At 36.1% G+C, this 19,441-nt stretch overlaps 1 protein-coding gene across 6 annotated transcripts in view; it reads left to right on the top strand.

Moving 5' to 3' along the window:
* LOC143232723 (tensin-3-like) overlaps nucleotides 1–19,441 on the top strand; it is a 262,075-nt gene that overhangs the window by 151,636 nt on the left and 90,998 nt on the right. For all 6 annotated transcript variants that reach the window (XM_076468510.1, XM_076468585.1, XM_076468735.1 and 3 more), the window contains 3 exons: nucleotides 16,972–17,019; nucleotides 17,910–17,950; nucleotides 18,779–18,840. In XM_076468510.1, the coding sequence (XP_076324625.1) occupies nucleotides 16,972–17,019; nucleotides 17,910–17,950; nucleotides 18,779–18,840 (151 nt within the window). The remainder of the gene's footprint in view (nucleotides 1–16,971; nucleotides 17,020–17,909; nucleotides 17,951–18,778; nucleotides 18,841–19,441) is intronic.

Raw genomic sequence — 19,441 nt, 5'->3', positions numbered from 1 at the left:
ATTGGACCATGTATCTTAAAATGGATATTACTTGTGTTAAGAAAGTATCTGTATAAAGATATACCAGGAACGATTCCTCAAAGTCTGCTGTTGCTCATGTTTCAAGAGAAACTGGTTATTTAGGGTTGTTACAGATCAACAGCTGAAGTAAACATTTATTAACTTAACAACCAGCTTGTAGTGTAACACGTGAAATTATGTTTTGTTTCTGATTCATATGTTCTACGTGACTATTGAATCGCGTTAGGGCCCCGCATAGCGTGACTGTTATAAAGTTTGACTCGTATCTCAGGACGGCTGGTATGGGTATTAACAATTTTACCAAAATAAAGCAGAGAACAACGTTTTGAGCTTCTTAGATCAGGAAAGTTAGACTCGCAATCTGCGGATCGTAGGATCGAAACTCGTCACAGAAAATGTTTGTCCTTTCAACCGTGGGGCATTATAAAGTTACGGTCAATCACATTAATCGTTGAAAAATAGTAGCCCAAGAGCGGATGGTTAGTGGTGTTGGTCAGGTGTCTTCCATCAGTAAGTCATTTCAACATGGGACAGATAGCCCTCCAGTCCATTTGAACGAAACTCAGCCAACAAAACCTGAGAATGTTCTTAGACTTAGTGTTATTTGGTGCCTGGCTGATGTTCCTCTGAAAATAATGTGTGCTTTCGTATATATGTTGTAATTAAATCGGTAGTGTATTTTATTTTGCAACATAATATGTCTTAGTAACCATAATACAACAAATGTTTCAAACATTTCTGCTCTGACAAGGAAATCTCAGCTGTAAATTCACGGGCTTACAATAACCCTAAAATTCGGGATTTGATCCCTCATTGCAGGCAGAGCGCAGATAGCCCACAGCGAACCTTTGTACTAAAATAAATAAACAAACCGAAATAAGAAAAACCATGAAGAAATGACCAATGTTTGGGTTCATTACTACAGATTTTCCGGTATTTCCTAACGACACAGCACTGTCTAATTTATACTTCAGTGAGGTCAAAAGGTCAAAACCATAAAGTTACTTAGAAATTAGAAGATGTGACAGACAGATGTAGTTTAGAAAACCTTTTATCTATCATTCGAAGACGACTCACAACTAATAAATAGTTAAGGGACAATCAAATGATGATAAATATAAGCAGATAACAAACAAGCCTTCATCATCCAACACTGGGTACATTTCCAACACTGGGCACACTTCCAACACTGGGCACACATCCAACATTGGGCACACATCCAACACTGGGCACACATCCAACACTGGAGACACTTCCAACACTAGGTACACATCCAACACTAGGGACACTTCCAACACTGGGGACACATCCAACACTGAGTACACTTCCACCACTGGGGATACATCCAACACTGGGCACACATCCAACACTGGGGACACTTTCAACACTGGGGACACTTCCAACACTAGGTATACATCCAACACTGGAGACACTTCCAACATTGGGCACACATCCAACACTGGGGACACTTCCAACACTAGGTACACATCCAACACTGGGGACACTTCTATATGACCCTCTTAAAGATTATTTTACGATTAAAGATTTAACGCGTCATTTGTTAGTATTACCGCGTGTTACCTGGATACTGCCCAACGAGTTACAATCATCATTGTTACGTGGATACTGCTCAACAAGTTACAATCATCATTGTTACGTGGATACTGCCCAACAAGTTACAATCATCACTGTTACGTGGATACTTCCCAACAAGTTACAATCATCATTGTTACGTGGATACTGCCCAACAAGTTACAATCATCATTGTTACGTGGATACTGCCCAACAAGTTACAATCATCATTGTTACGTGGATACTGCCCAACAAGTTACAATCATCATTGTTACGTGGATACTGCCCAACAAGTTACAATCATCATTGTTACGTGGATACTGCCCAACAATTTACAAGGATACGTACGTTCTGTACTCAGTGAATCTTATTCATACATAGTGTAAACCGTGATGTCTACTCGAATGTTCGCCTGTCCTCCGTCGCAATATAATAGTATTTAAAGGTTTTCTGTATTTAATCAATGTAACAGTATTTTGTAGGTGTTCTGTACTTTATCAGCATGCTAGTATTTTGTAGGTGTTCTGTATTTTGTCACCATGCTAGTATTTTGTAGGTGTTCTGTACTTTATCAGCATGCTAGTATTTTGTAGGTGTTCTGTACTTTATCAGCATGCTAGTATTTTGTAGGTGTTCTGTACTTTGTCACCATGCTAGTATTTGGTAGGTGTTCTGTACTTTATCAGCATGCTAGTATTTGGTAGGTGTTCTGTACTTTATCAGCATGCTAGTATTTGGTAGGTGTTCTGTACTTTATCACCATACTAGTATTTGGTAGGTGTTCTGTACTTTATCACCATACTAGTATTTGGTAGGTGTTCGGTACTTTATCAGCATGCTAGTATTTGGTAGGTGTTCTGTACTTTATCACCATACTAGTATTTGGTAGGTGTTCTGTACTTTATCAGCATGCTAGTATTTGGTAGGTGTTCTGGTATTTTATCAGCATGCTAGTATTTGGTAGGTGTTCTGTACTTTATCACCATACTAGTATTTGGTAGGTGTTCGGTACTTTATCAGCATGCTAGTATTTGGTAGGTGTTCTGTACTTTATCAGCATGCTAGTATTTGGTAGGTGTTCTGTACTTTATCACCATACTAGTATTTGGTAGGTGTTCGGTACTTTATCAGCATGCTAGTATTTGGTAGGTGTTCTGTACTTTATCAGCATGCTAGTATTTGGTAGGTGTTCTGTAGTAAATACGTTTATTTAATGTTTTACAAACTTTAAGTATCGCCTCTTCCGTAACTCACGAAAGTGTCCGTTACGCCCCCTTCACATCAACATAATTTTCGCAAGTAATTACAGCAAAATCAAAATATTTTTTGCTTGCTTTTAACATTGTTTCAGAATGAAGAACACTTGTAAGTAAATTAATGTTTATTGTTGTCTCCAACTCTTGTTTCTCCCGTGGTTATTTTCGAGCTCTCACACTTCCAGCCTCCAGTATGGGCCCCACAGTTAAAAAAAAAAACACTGCGTTAATTCTATCATAAGTTAGAGACTGGTCTTATGGTTTGCTACAACAATTTAAATCCAATATAATTTGAGAAGCAATAATATTAAGTCTTAGATGCTCCGCGAGAAATTACACATTCATTCACGTTTTTTTTTTTTTGTCCTTTACAAATTATTTATGTTGCTACTAGTGTGTATCTGGTCAGTTGTGGTTACTTTTGTCAACCAGTGTTCCATGTTTGTGCATTGAAACAAGCCAGTACGGGAAACGAATAAAACATTCACTTCTGACCCATATTTATTTCAGCTGATTAGTTAATACAAATAAATCAACAACCGAACTTGTAGGAGTTGTGTGTATCAGTAGTAACACTGTTCACAGCAACGAGTGATATACGTTTTGTTTATATAAATGGTTCGTGTAGGTTAAATTTTTTTCTGCCTTGGGTTAGAGAGTAACACGTCATCCAGAAAGGCGGCTTAACTTATATTTTAATAGATGTGGTAAAAGATATTTTTCAGCAAAAACTGTTCTTTGTATTGGTTCCCATAACCATTTAATTAGAAATTATGTCACTAATATTATAATTTTAATCGAAGACATATTTTTTTGCACACAAAATAGCTGTATTTCCTCTTTCGTGTGTTCGTATGGTTTTACCATCGTTTCGTATACACATGATCATCTGTAAACGAACATTCAGTGAATAGCTACGGGAAACACTTGTAATGACATCACACATGTCTCAAAACTTGTTTGTAGACCACTTTTGGTTTATCATGCGAACTCTCAGAAAACTGCAACGTTCTGTTTGAAGTTCAGTTTTTTTGTAGCAGTGATGTCATTATCCACGTCATATAACAGTTTTTGTTTGTTTGTTTTTTTAATTTTGCGCAAAGCTACTCGAGGGCTATCTGCGCTAGCCGTCCCTAATTCTGCACTGTAAGACGAGAGGGAAGGCAGCTAGTCATCACCACCCACCGCCAACTTGTGGGCTACTCTTTTACCAACGAATAGTGGGATTGACCGTACATTATAATGCCCCCACGGCTGAAAGGTCGAGCATGTTTGGCGCGACGGGGATTCGAACCCGCGACCCTCAGATTACGAGTCGCACGCCTTAACCCACCTGGCCATGCGACATATAACAGACTAGAGATACTGTGTACCTTATGGCCATATTTATTTATTTATTTTTCCCTGATTTAAACATTAAAAGTAATATTTCTGAATTACTTTCACACTAACTCTGTTGTAATGTTGTCTAACTTGACGTGCAGTGAATATTTTATTATTTGTTTGTTTTGTTGTTAAGCCTAAATGGCTATCTGTGATATACCCACTACGGGTATCAAAACCTGATTTTTAGCGTTATTAGCCTTCAAGCTCCAGTTGTTTGTATCACGGAGCCCTAAGTAATTACTTGATACATTTTTTAAAGCATGTTGCGATGCATACACACATATATAAATAAATATAACTTTTTGAAAGCCTGTTACTAGGTCAAGGTTTATACAGATTAGGAGCAGCTGAGGTTCATGAAAACATATCAGTATTTATTTCAAGTTTAGTATGCATGTATTAGTCATATGGCCTCAATAATATCCTTATTTTTTATGATCAGCAGCTGATAGTCTGATATTTAATACAATCTCATTTTAAATTTTTTTAATAGGGTAAATCCATCAAATGCGGCACGGCATGGCCAGGTAGTTGAGGCACTCGACTCGTCATCCGAGGGTCGCGGGTTCGAATCCCCGTCACACCAAACATGCTTGCCATTTCATCCGTGTGGGCGTTATAATATGACGGTCAATCCCACTATTCGTTGGTAAAAGAGTAGCCCAAGAGTTGGCGGTGGGTGGTGATGACTAGCTACCTTTTCTCTAGTCTAACTCTACAAAGTTAGGGACGGCTAGCGTAGATAGCCCTCACGTAGCTATACGCGAAATTCAAAAACAAACAAACCATCAAATACGCAGTGGAAAACTTTACAACAGAAAATCATTAATTTAATATTTTTCATCTTATGTAAAGTTTTACCATAGAAAATTAGAAATGATACTCTTATAAAACACGTAGATCAAGTGTCATTGTAAATTTGTTCACCACACTCACGATTTTGTTTTTTGCACTCGTGGTCTTTCTACACGCTTAGCTTGAAGGTTTATTCAGCTACGCTCAAGAACGAAATAATTTATAATTTATCTTGGATGCATGAATATTCTGAGTTTTCTATTTGCAAACTTTTCTGAAATTTTTTTTATCAGAATTTAGTTTACTTGCACAAATAAAAACATGTAAAACGGGTTGTACTTCTGCGTGTCTGCTCTACCCTGCACAAGGCCATAATGCCAGACGAAAACCTTCAAAATCCAGACACCAGGCGACATCTTTCCAAAAACTTGTGAAAAACATCAAAATTAAAAACATTCTTACAAGAAAAAATGTAATTAATTTTACTCTCATATAACAGTTTCAACCAAACACGTGTGTTTTATTTTTCTTTTATACTCAACTAGTCATCAAGAAACTTTGTAATAATCAGTGATGACGAGAAACCCACTTGTTGAGAATTTATATGCAAAACGGCTCGTTTGGGCTGAAAACACTTTACATAGAAGAGCGAACAACGTTTCGACCTTCTTCGGTCATCGTCAGGTTCACAAAGAAAGAGGTAACTGACCGGAAGCTGACCACATGTTTGAAAGGGGTTGTGTAACTGTGTGTCGAAATGTAGAGGGCGGTATTAGATGTTTGAATATATAATTTTATTTATTATTTTAATATAGGTATAAAGGCGTTCCTTTATATTGGTTTATTTTGGGTTTAAGTTGTTGTATAAGTAAGGCTTCTTTAATTTTACGTTTGTTTATGTTTGTTTCTTTATTTAGTATTTGAGTGTTTTCTATGGTTATGTTGTGTTTATTTGACTTGCAGTGTTCATAACCATAGAAAACACTCAAATACTAAATAAAGAAACAAACATAAACAAACGTAAAATTAAAGAAGCCTTACTTATACAACAACTTAAACCCAAAATAAACCAATATAAAGGAACTTTATACCTATATTAAAATAATAAATAAAATTATATATTCAAACATCTATACCGCCTCTACATTTCGACACACAGTTACACAACCCCTTTCAAACATGTGGTCAGCTTCCGGTCAGTTACCTCTTTCTTTGTGAACCTGACGATGACCGAAGAAGGTCGAAACGTTGTTCGCTCTTCTATGTAAAGTGTTTTCTCAGCCCAAACGAGCCGTTTTTGCATATAAACTTTGTAATAATAAAACAACACCACATGGTGGTTGTAAGCGTGAACATCTTTATTTTAGAATTATTAATATGAACAAATTACGTTCATCCCACGTTTCTTCCTTGAAGGCGCGGCATGACCAGGTGGGTTAAGGCGTTCTACTCGTAATCTGAGAGCCGTGGGTTCGAATCCCCGTCGCTCCAAACATGCTCGCCCTTTCAGTGGTGGGGACGTTATAATGTGACGGTCAATTCCACTATTTGTTGGTAAAAGAGTAGCCCAAGAGTTGGCAGTGGGTGGCGATGACTAGCTGCCTTCCCTCTCGTCTTACACTGCTAGATTAGGAACGGCTAGCGCAGATAACCCTCGTGTAGCTTTGCGCGATTTTCAATCAAACAAAAACTTCTTCCCTGAAATGTTTGTTCAAAGATTCGATAAAGTATTACAGTAATTTTAAAATTGCGTTGTTTTCAGCACAAAGATGCATGATGGATCATCGGCTCCTTCCACCGCCGGAAGTCAAACCCCGGATTTCAGCTTTGTAAAATAACAAAACTACTCTTGTTTCCTAAGAGGTGGGGGTAGTTAAAGTTTACCTCAGCATGTTTACGCTTACAACAAAATTTTCCCGCAAGACCAAATGGAACATCTCGTACGTGAAATTTGTATTCTGGAAACCGAGAAATATTATCCAGCTTGTATACTGAAGTATATGTGAGAAGCTTAAACCGTGGATACCAACTAACATAGTGTCCGTTGACTAGAATTTTCATTAATTTCTTACTTGTTTATTCTTCTGTAGTTTGGTTTAGCGGATAGACTTTTAATAGTGGTACTCGAAAACGTTTTAAGAAAGGGAAAACATGAATTGCGTCAAAGCTTAACAGTCCTTATGTGGAAAGGAATTTTAGTGCATGAGTGTTTGTTGATTTAAGAGCCTGTACGTGTAGATAAAGAGTCATATTTTATATCCAAGAAACATATGAACGTGGTATCACGAACGTTATCGCATTTAATCGGAAAAAGGAGAAAGACCAGTGCAGTAAAATGTATAAAGTAAATTATGGGGCTTTCTATTTAGTTCATTATTACATATTAAGAGGAAAGTATTTCATAGCATTAATAGGAAACAAAGAAAAAGAGATGCGATTTGATAATCTGCTATAAAATTATTTTGATTATTAGTGAATTGCAAGGACTAGAAAATATACAGTTTTTAAATAAGTATACTTAAAAGACATTAGTAATTAATGTTGTAGTGCGCTAATAATATAATGGCCAGGCCATTCATCAACGTAATGGTGCCCATTGAGATTTTATATTATGGATATTTTATCATTAAAGGACCCGGCATGGCCAAGTGTTTAGGACGCTTGACTCGTCATCTGAGTGTCGCGAGTTCAAATCTTCGTCACATCAAATAGGTTCGCTTTTTTATCCATGGGACAGTTATAATTTGAAAGTGAATCCCACTATTCGTTGGCAAAAGAGTAGCCCAAGAGTTGGCGGTGAGTGGTGATGACTAGTTGCCTTTCCTCTGATTGCCCTTGCGTGTGTTTCTGGAACAAACAATATTCTCGAATAAACTTTCATTGGATCACAGTAGGAAAAATTCTAGATGTCACTGATGATGTTCCTTTTTAGATTCTGTTCAAGAAGAACGTTAGCTCACATTATTAGATATTAACTGAAATCGTCGTATTTACGTTAGCTAAGCCTTTATTAAAATACGGCTTTTATTGGTATACGTTTTTTGCTTCAGTTAGGGATAAAGTTATCGTACTTAATACCATCAATTAATAATCAACTTATGATTTTATAATACGGCTTAACGTTAGATGTTTAAAAAAAATACAATTTTGGTGTTTTGTTACGCTGAATGTCTATTAAAGCATACTCACATCTTCCTATTGTTTATACTCGTTGAAGCAGGTGCGCGCGCATGCGCATTTAGATAGTGAAGTACACGCACATTTTCAGGACAGACGATAATTAAGTATTATTGCAATAGATAACAACAACAGACATCAATATGAAATAATTTATCAACGTGTACATATAAATAGAGATGTATATAAAAGCTAGACCAAGATAGGTGTGGTTCCATTGAACCATTTGACTACGACCGTTCCCAACATGATTAGGAACTATATTTGTTGATTTAGTACTTTGTCCAGTGAGAAAGGAGGTCATGGTGCATGTGGGATTTGACGCATGAGACAAAACACGAGATGAGTAGACTGGTACTGTAGACACAACTGCTCCATTAACAGTTTTCTACAAACAGAAAGAAGTTTCTCACAGTTGTATTTGTTGCTTTAACGGCATTCACAGACAAACTTCTTACAAACGAATTATTGTAAGAACAAACAACAACATAGAGAAAAGCAAACCATTTTCCCTTTGGTATTAAATGCTTCCTTATTATTAAAACGCAAGAAATCCGTCATTTAGAGAGTAATGTGGGTGAACAGAATATTTCTTTTATGGTTCAGAATTGAAAATACACGTGGAACATCAGCTCTCAATAGAAGCTGAGATGTATAATCTAAGACACGCTCGGCATGGCAAGGTAATTAGGGCTCATTATTCGCAGTCTGAAGGTCACGTGCTCGAATCCCTGTCACACCAAACATGCTTGCTCCTTCAGCCGTAGGAGCGTTATAAAGTGACTCTCAATTCTAGTATTTGTTAGTAAAAGAATAACTCAAGAATTGGCAGTAGGTGGTGGTGACTCGTTAACCTTTCTCTAGTTTTCAGTTTGAAATGAGGAATGGTTAGTTCGGATAACCCTCGTGTAGATTTGCGCGAAATTCATACCAAACGAACTGAAATTTAGTGACGTAAAACTCGTTATCGACATAAATAACAGGAATACTTTCTAAGAATGCACGTAAATGTGTAATGTAAATGTATCACTTCGATTTAAAAGACTTAGTTTATTTGTAGTTTTCAAAAAGAGATATAACTAACCTTATATTGGTGTAAGTACTATCTCTATTAATAGAAGATTATATCGGATTAATTGTTCATCTGTTGAACTTCAACATCCATTTCTATAGGTGCTAAAAATTCTTACAGAATTATTTTATATCGTGAATATTAAATTGTGTCCGTTTTTTTTTTTTTACTTTTATGACATTCTAACATTTCCCGTTAACGAGTGTCGTTTGAATTTGGTTAAGTAATTTATTTGTTTTTGTTTTATTTTAACCTCACGCAAAGCTACACGAAGGCTATCAGCGCTAGCCTCCCTAATTCAACAGTGTAAGGCTAAAGGGGACGCCAGGTAGTCATCATCATCCACCGCTAAATCTTATGTTACTCTTTTACCAATGACTAGTGGGATTGACCGTGACATTATAATGCCCTTACGACTGAAAGGGCGAGCATGTTTAATGTAAAAGGGATTCGAGCCCGCGATCCTCGGATTACGAGTAGAGCTCCCTAACCAATTGGCAACTGAATAACTAGAAATGGGGGTTCTTAAACCAAGGAAAACGCAAAACCAGGATAGAAGAACATGAAACAAAGGAAAGAGAAGGTATAAATGAAGACAACCAACCACAAATAAAGGTATAAATGAAGACAACCAACCACAAATAAAGGTACAAATGAAGACAACCAACCACAAATAAAGGTGTAAATGAAGACAACCAACCACAAATAAAGGTATAAATGAAGAAAACCAACCACAAATAAAGGTACAAATGAAGACAACCAACCACAAATAAAGGTATAAATGAAGACAACCAACCACAAATAAAGGTACAAATGAAGACAACCAACCACAAATAAAGGTGTAAATGAAGACAACCAACCACAAATAAAGGTATAAATGAAGAAAACCAACCACAAATAAAGGTACAAATGAAGACAACCAACCACAAATAAAGGTGTAAATGAAAACCACCAACCACAAATAAAGGTATAAATAAAGACAACCAACCACAAATAAAGGTATAAATAAAGACAACCAACGACAAATAAAGGTACAAATGAAGACAACCAACCACAAATAAAGGTGTAAATGAAGACAACCAAATAAAATTAAGGTACAAATGAAGACAATGAAACACAAATAAAGGAAAGAGACGATATGTATGAACATACACAATAAGAAGCTAAAAGAAAGGAATATGTCAAACAACAACAATAATATTATTTTCTTCAGCGTTTCTCTATTCGGATCCAAAAACCACCAGACATTTTATCATTATACGCTGTCTTTCAAATGTTTAACATCTTCAGGTTCTTATCAAACACTCGTTTTACATCGGTTCAAGTTCTTTTATTTCAGTGTGCCTTAATGGAAGAAGACTTTATAAAGGAGATATGATAATTCGTTACAACTGATTGGTTCTTGCATGGTGGCCAGATAATTTGGTCAATACGTTCATAGGTCAGAACCTGAGAAAAGCTATGCATTGATAGCGTGTTTGTGTTCTTCCAAGTTCATAGTTGTTACTGATAAGAGATAAGTGTATCATATAACGTCACAGGTTGGTTTAGCCAAGGTAACCTGGTGACAAGAGTAACAAAGCTCTCTGATGTAGCAGTAATCATATAACACAAGATATCGGATGAATGATTAAGTTGCTTTATGATATGAAGAAGACAATCAATTATTTTAAAATTTTCGACGATTAACTGAAACGGAGACGAACTTTGCAAACATTTCTGACAAAATATTGAATTCGTCATTGGACTGTCTTGAAAAGGTTAAATCCAGAACTATGATGTCTTGGAGAGATTGAATCCGTAACTGTGGTGTCTTGAAATGATTAAATCCATTACTACATTGTCTTGAATACTGGTTTAAGTGAACCGCTAAGTGGTGCCTCTATAAGCGTGGTGAGTGGTTGAAATTTAGAATTTTCATCAAAATTCGTAAAATAACAAAGTTGTTGGAACTGTTCAAACAATATGACGAATTGTAAGATTTTACAATAATCGGAAATTCTAGTTGTTTTACCATTTTAATGACGAAATAATGTGTTGTTTTTAGGATAATATTTCATCTTTTCAGCAAGACAATAACATATAGTTAGAATATTTCTTTCTTTTATCGTATCAATAAATAATGGCACGTAGTTTAGAAAAGTTAATTGTTTCATATCTTGGGTAGGTAATGTTAATGACATGTAGTTTTATCTCTTCACTAGGTAATGAGGTGTAGTTTTATTTTAATTAGTTATGTAGTTGTAGTGTGTAATAAGTTACGTGGATGCAGTGTGTAATTAGTTATATGGCTTACATTTCTGGTGTATTGTTCTTTAATTACAGTATTATTCCAGATTGGATTACAAGGTTTTGTATGACTCTTATTCTCTCGAGTTGTTAATGTTTCTAGCTACTGTTTTGATGTTATGCTGTTCGCATAATTTTTGTTCGTTTTAAGAGAGGTCTTTGTCACGCATATATAATGAAATGTGACTTTAAGATTTTCCTGTTTATTTTACTTATCCAATTTTCTGAGTATTTACGAACTGAAAAGTTATATAATGTTTTCTTCCATCTTCTTACCATCTTCGGAATTACAAATCTTGTTCAATGTAGAAACTGGCAGGCAGTCTATACTAGATTAAAGTCGAAGTATATATTTGTATCAGTAAAGTATTGTGGTATTGGAGTCTTGTCAATCGTTTTATCTGGAAGAGAGGTTGTTGTTGTTAATCGTTTTGTCTGGAAGAGTGGTTGTTGTTGTTAATCGTTTTATCTGAAAGAGAGGTTGTTGTTGTTAATCGTTTTATCTGGAAGAGAGGTTGTTGTTGTTAATTGTTTTATCTGGAAGAGAGATTGTTGTTGTTAATCGTTTTATCTGAAAGAGAGGTTGTTGTTGTTAATCGTTTTATCTGGAAAAGAGGTTGTTGTTGTCAATCGTTTTATCTGGAAGAGAGGTTGTTGTTGTTAATCGTTTTATCTGGAAGAGGAAGAGAGATTGTTGTTGTCAATCGTTTTATCTGGAAGAGAGGTTGTTGTTGTCAATCGTTTTATCTGGAAGAGAGGTTGTTGCTGTCAATCGTTTCATCTGGAAGAGAGGTTGTTGTTGTGAATCGTTTCATCTGGAAATGAAGAGAGTTGTTGTTGTCAATCGTTTTATCTGGAAGAGAGGTTGTTGTTGTTAATCGTTTTATCTGGAAGAGAGATTGTTGTTGTTAATCGTTTTATCTGGAAGAGAGGTTGTTGTTGTTAATCGTTTTATCTGGAAGAAGTCAATCGTTTCATCTGGAAGAGAGGTTGTTGTTGTCAATCGTTTCATCTGTTGTTGTTAATCGTTTTATCTGGAAGAGTTGTTGTTGTTGTCAATCGTTTTATCTGGAAGAGAGGTTATTGTTGTTAATCGCCGTGGGGCGTATAATGTGACGGTTTATCTGGAAGAGCCCAAGGTTGTTGTTGTTAATCGTTTTATCTGGAAGAGCACAGATAAGTAGCTTTGTGCGAAATTCCAAAACAAACAAAAGGTTGTTGTTGTTAATCGTTTTATCTGGAAGAGAGGTTGTTGTTGTCAATCGTTTTATCTGGAAATGAGAGTTGTTGTTTCCTAATGGAACGTTGTTTATTTGGTTCATGTCTTAAACTTCTGTCTATGTAGTATTTCATATAAGGTATTACCAACATATGTGAGCCCAAACCTGAGAATTAGAATGGCTGTTATGAGAGCGTTACCTTCTATACAGAGGTTTTATCTGGAGACTGGTGCTTTGTTGTTGTCAATCGTTTCATCTGGAAGAGAGGTTGTTGCCAGTTTGTCAATCGTTTCATCTGGTATTTGTAGATTTAGAGGTTGTTACTTTTGAATCAATCGTTTCATCTGGAAATCGAGATTGTTGTTATCTGTCAATCGTTTTATCTGGAAGGAGGTTGTTGTTGTTAATCGTTTTATCTGTAATAGAGTTTTGTTGGTTGTTAATTGTTTTATCTGGAAAGATGGGTTATTGTTCTATATGTGTTTGGTGGTAAACATGCTCGAAACCCTTTCAGCCGTGGGGGCGTATAATGTGACGGTCAATCCCACTATTCGTTAATCATAAAGTAGTGTGAGAGTTCGACGGTGGGTGGTGATGACTCACCACTTGTCTTCTAGTCTTACACTGCTAAATTAGGGACGGCTAGCACAGATAGCCCTCGAGTAGCTTTAGTTGCGAAATTCCAAAACTTTAAGTACGCATTCTTCTATGGTTGTGGCGATAACATATCAGTTGTCATAACTAGTACGATCTCTTAAGTCTAGTTATTAATTAGTTTTTAGTTATCCTGAATGTGTTGGCCAACTGTGAACTTTTGTCATGGAATCATTCAAATAATCTAGTTGATTTATGTTCTAACAGGATATACCCCACAAAAATAATTAACGTTCTAGTCTCTTTATCAAGAGGATCTTGAATCGTACTCAATTTTCTACAAGTACAGAAATAATCGTCCTCGGGAAAACCCTGAAGGCGACAACAGTTTGTCAGTCGAAACTTAGGACAGTTTGTTTTGTTAGCTTGTTTTCTTGAATTTCGCGCAAAGCCACACGATGGTTATGTGCACTAGCCGTCTAATTTAGCAGTGATAAACTAGAGGGAGGGCAGCTGGTCAACACTACTCACCGCAACTTTTTGCCTACTCTTTTATTAACAGATAATTGGATTGACCGTCGGTATATAACGCTCCCACAGCTGAAAAGGCGAGAATGTTCAGTGATAGGGATTTGAAACCATATAATATAAAACTAACAAGTAATAAGTATAGCGTAATAAAACATAGCAGTTACTAATTAGACTTGTATGTCCTATAGGCTGTTAACTGTATGAATGAATCAACTGTTATTTTATTTGTTAACGTTTTCTTTCACGTTATTTTAGATGAAAATGTTTTAAATCACACTTTTGCATGACATTAAATCTTTTCTTTTACCGCTATCATATTCTTACCTGATTTGAGATATAGAGACAATCATGATTTACGTAAATAAAAAGTTTTATTATTTCGCGCCAAGATCTTACATCTATCGTTACTTTATCTATCAGGAAATAATAACAACAAAAAATGTAACGGTATTTCTCATTGGTTGGGTCGCTGGTGGCTCTGTCGTAAACCTGGCGAAAGGGAATTAAATAGTAGCAACCCACACTGGGTGCGTTATAAAGGTGGCAGTCAGATCCTTACCGCCATCATCACCACTAGGGTGCTTTCCTCTGATCAGTAGACCAAAATTAGGGATGACCACAAATATCATTAGTGGCGTTGTCATAAATACAAACACAAATTCTAAGCTTTCCAAAATACCTAGAGCATGATAAGTTTTGAATAAACTGGCAATAATTTATTCAAAGATGTTGGCAGAAGCAGTGAACATTGCTCAAGTTAATCCTAAGGTTGCTTAACCGAATCGAAACTGGTGTGTGTTATCCATGATTAATCGAAATTAGTGTGCTTTGTTAATCACTGGAGTCTTTCTCATGCTATTGGAATGTATTTTGGTCTGTGTAACTGTTACGGTAACATCTTGGAGAAATTCTTATCCTTCAGAAAAAAATTGGAAATTGTGGAATGGATTGATCAATGGAATCGCTATTTTAGAGAAACAAATCACCAAGAACGTTCTGTACCTTGCAACACAACTCCTGTCATCTTGAACGTTCTGTACCTTGCAACACAACCTCTGTCATCTTGAACGTTCTGTACCTTGCAACACAACCTCTGTCACAAGAACGTTCTGTACCATGCAACACAACTCCTGTCATCTTGAACGTTCTGTACCTTGCAACACAACCTCTGTCATCTTGAACGTTCTGTACCTTGCAACACAACTCCTGTCATCTTGAACGTTCTGTACCTTGCAACACAGCCTCTGTCATCTTGAACGTTCTGTACCTTGCAACACAACCTCTGTCACAAGAACGTTCTGTACCTTGCAACACAACTCCTGTCATCTTGAACGTTCTGTACCTTGCAACACAACCTCTGTCATCTTGAACGTTCTGTACCTTGCAACACAACTCCTGTCATCTTGAACGTTCTGTACCTTGCAACACAACCTCTGTCATCTTGAACGTTCTGTACCTTGCAACACAACCTCTGTCACAAGAACGTTCTGTACCATGCAACACAACTCCTGTCATCTTGAACGTTCTGTACCTTGCAACACAACCTCTGTCATCTTGAACGTTCTGTACCTTGCAACACAACTCCTGTCATCTTGAACGTTCTGTACCTTGCAACACAACTCCTGTCATCTTGAACGTTCTGTACCTTGCAACACAACCTCTGTCATCTTGAACGTTCTGTACCTTGCAACACAACCTCTGTCATCTTGAATGTTCTGTACCTTGCAACACAACCTCTGTCACACGAACGTTCTGTAACTTGCAACACAACTCCTGTCATCTTGAACGTTCTGTACCTTGCAACACAACTCCTGTTATCTTGAACGTTCTGTACCTTGCAACACAACTCCTGTTATCTTGAACGTTCTGTACCTTGCAACACAACCTCTGTCATTTTGAACGTTCTGTACCTTGCAACACAACTCCTGTCACAAGAACGTTCTGTACCTTGCAACACAACTCCTGTCATCTTGAACGTTCTGTACCTTGCAACACAACCTCTGTCATCTTGAACGTTCTGTACCTTGCAACACAACTCCTGTCATCTTGAACGATATAAGTGCGTCATATTGCTTTTCTTTGTATTTTTACGCTGTCACCAATTCATAATACAATTCAACATTCTTTACAATCTTACGTTCTAACCACTTCTAAAGCTATGCTTTCTGACAGGAACAGTGTTCGGACTTAGAGCAAAGATAGTGTTCGGACTTAGAGCAAAGATAGTGTTCGGAATTACAGCAAAGACAGCGTTCGGACTTACAGCAAAGATAGTGTTCGAACTTACAAGAAAGACAGTGTTCGGACTTACAGCAAAGATAGTGTTCGAACTTACAGCAAAGATAGTGTTCGGACTTACAACAAAGATATTCATTTTTGATTCTCTTTACCGGTATATTTTGATGATGGCTTTATTTCATCGGATGGTCGGTGATTAGTGTTTAATAATGATGAAGCTGATAAATGGAGATTTCTATCGTGCCATACATAAATCTGTGAGATACTGTGTTCCAGACCAACCGTCACTACTACATATCTACATATGTAGAATCCATGTGCTCGCCTTTCATACACGATCGTTCTTTGTGTGTGCCTAATACATGTATTGTTTTATGAAAATACAATATATTTTAAAAACTAGAAACAATGCTCAATACGACAACAACATTTAAGAAAATTAACGGTTTAGGGCAACTCGAGTTAAATAAATTAGTTTTCTTTCTTGGTTTGGACAAATAAGTTGGCCTGACATGGCCAGTTGGTTAGTGCTCTCGACTCGTAATATGAGGTGCGCGGGTTTGAATCCCCTTTACACCATACATTCTCTCCCTTTCAGCCGTGGGGGCGATATAATGTGGTTGTCAACCATACTGTTCGTTGGTAAAAGAGTAGCCCAAGAGTTGGTGGTGAGTGGTGAGTACTAGCTGTCTTCTTTCTAGTCTTACACTGCTAAATTAGAGACGGCTAGCAGAGATAGCCGTCGTGTAGCTTTGCGCGAAAATCAAAACTAACCAACAAACCGAAAAGGTAATTTATGTATATTTTTGTGTCTTTACAGCATAGCCAAGAAGTTACAAAGCAAGACAGTTCATATTCACGGACACCGGTAAGGCGAATGGTGATTCATGTTATTATTAAATAATAATATTTGTAACAAGTTTATTTTCATCTCTGTTCTTCATTATTCTGATGATTATGAGCAGCCAGACTGGGTATTAAAATTATCGTATGAAAATATCTTTGAAAAATTATGGTTTTAAAAATTTCACATACAAACATATTATTGATACTTATATTTTTACTTGTTTAATTTTGAAGAAAACAGTTTTTTTTCAGTTATTTTGTTAAAACCAAATTATTCACACGGTGGCGTGAGTGTGTCTCGATGAGGTTTTGTTTTTCTGAATGATTTTTTTTCGTGACAATTACTTAGATAATTGGAAACCACTTGAATAAACCTCAATATATGATACTTAGCTAGTTGAAAACCATTTAAATAAACCAAATAAATGATACTTAGTTAATTGGAAACTACTTATATAAATCACAATACATGATAATTAGCTAATTGGGAACCATTGTAATAAACCACAATAATTGATAGTTAGTTAATTGTGAGACCATAATAAAGTTTTATGAATAGTGTCTGTGCTTTCTGTCTCTCGTTGAGTTAGTGAATTGAGTCTTACGATCCATCTAATTGTACTTGTGTTTGAGTCTTACGATCCAACTCATTGTACTTGTGTTTGAGTCTTACGATCCATCTCATTATACTTGTGTTTGAGTCTTACGATCCATCTCATTGTACTTGTGTTTGAGTCTTACGATCCAACTCATTGTACTTGTGTTTGAGTTTTACGATCCATCTAATTGTACTTGTGTTTGAGTCTTACGATCCATCTCATTATACTTGTGTTTGAATCTTACGATCCATCTAATTGTACTTGTGTTTGAGTCTTACGATCCAACTCATTATACTTGTGTTTTTATTTACAGAAAATATTAGAAGCCCAGTCCGCTGACTTCCCAAGTCCAAGGTCAGTACGAAGTTGTTGAAAACTAGGTATCTTGTAACAACACAAGCTAAGCACTCTGTCTTTGTTATCTTATAAATACTGCCCCTGTGTCTCACGTGGTACTTTCTTTACCACCATTTGAGTGAAAAATCAAAAGAGAAAGAAAGGGTGCAAACTTTCAGTTAATATTGCAAACCGAAAAGGAATAATTTATGATTGAAAAAAAATCCCGATATGAAGATACGATTTTATGAAAATGTAGTTTTTATTATAGCAGTTATAATATACAATAGGTAAACACTATATTATGTGGAATAAAATCCGAACAAAGAAAATATTTATTACAGAACCACGATCTTGTACGAGGACACAAGCACTCTATAAATAGTGTGTATAATACTGAATAGCCCGAATTAAGTTCCCAGTTAGTGTTTATGTTTCACAGTCTGAAAGATTCATTAAATAAACGTTCATTGATCAGGACCGTATACACATTTACAGTTATTTAACATATTAAGTATATGAAACATATTTCATCGAGTTATAAAAATATAAACACTTTTTCTAATTTTTTACCACATTTTATATGTTATACAAGCAGTCTCTCCCCAGGGACAACAGTAATTTTATGGATTTACATCGCTGAAATCAGGGGTTCGATTCCCCTCGGTGGACACGGCAGATAGCCCGATATGGCTTTGTTATAAAACAAAACACATCCAAACACGTTATATAAGTAATTATTATTTTCAATTTTTATGTAACTTTTTGCAGGAAACTTAGATTAAAAATTAGATATGTTTTCCTAGAAGCTGTCATAACTAAATGCTTTTGTTGTTGTTTTAACAGGAGACAAGAGAAGTTGCCACGGTTTATTATGGATATAACTTACATCACTGAACGTATCATAGGTGGGTTGATATTCTCAACAAGTACAATGTCCGTAATTTTCAACCTTGTTATAATAACTGTACATGTTTTAAAATTATTGCTAAGATTTTGAATTAGTTGGTTTTAGAGTTATTTTATATTCCAATTCTGCCTCATAACTACAAGTCATCCACTAAGAAAGAATGCTAAATGTTGGTCACCATCATAATTTCTCTAAGTATCACCTTTACTATGATTACTCCCAAGTTATGTTTGTTTCACTAACGTTTGTGTAATGACTAGAAGGTACCCTTTGAAATAAATCAACTGTTGCATTGTTGGCAGAAATGTTTTGGTTTCGATGCAATGGGTGCGTACAGCACAATAGAGCGCTTAGGTTCACTAAGTAGTCGCAGAGATTTTTCCCGCTGGATGCCACTGCTCCTTGTCATTTTACTGAGCGCAAGGAGAGATCTCTACCGAGATGAGCATTTTTTGACAGTTGTCATTTCTGTAAGAAGTTTCAAAGGAGCGATATTCAATCCAAATTTTCGACATGATATAATAAAATAATGCATGAATATAATATAATATAATACATGAATATCGACATGATACAACAAAATAATACATGAATATAAT

Source organism: Tachypleus tridentatus, chromosome 1, assembly GCF_004210375.1.
Source record: "Tachypleus tridentatus isolate NWPU-2018 chromosome 1, ASM421037v1, whole genome shotgun sequence".
Lineage (NCBI taxonomy): Eukaryota > Metazoa > Arthropoda > Merostomata > Xiphosura > Limulidae > Tachypleus > Tachypleus tridentatus.
This window is presented reverse-complemented; position numbering and strand designations above follow the sequence as displayed.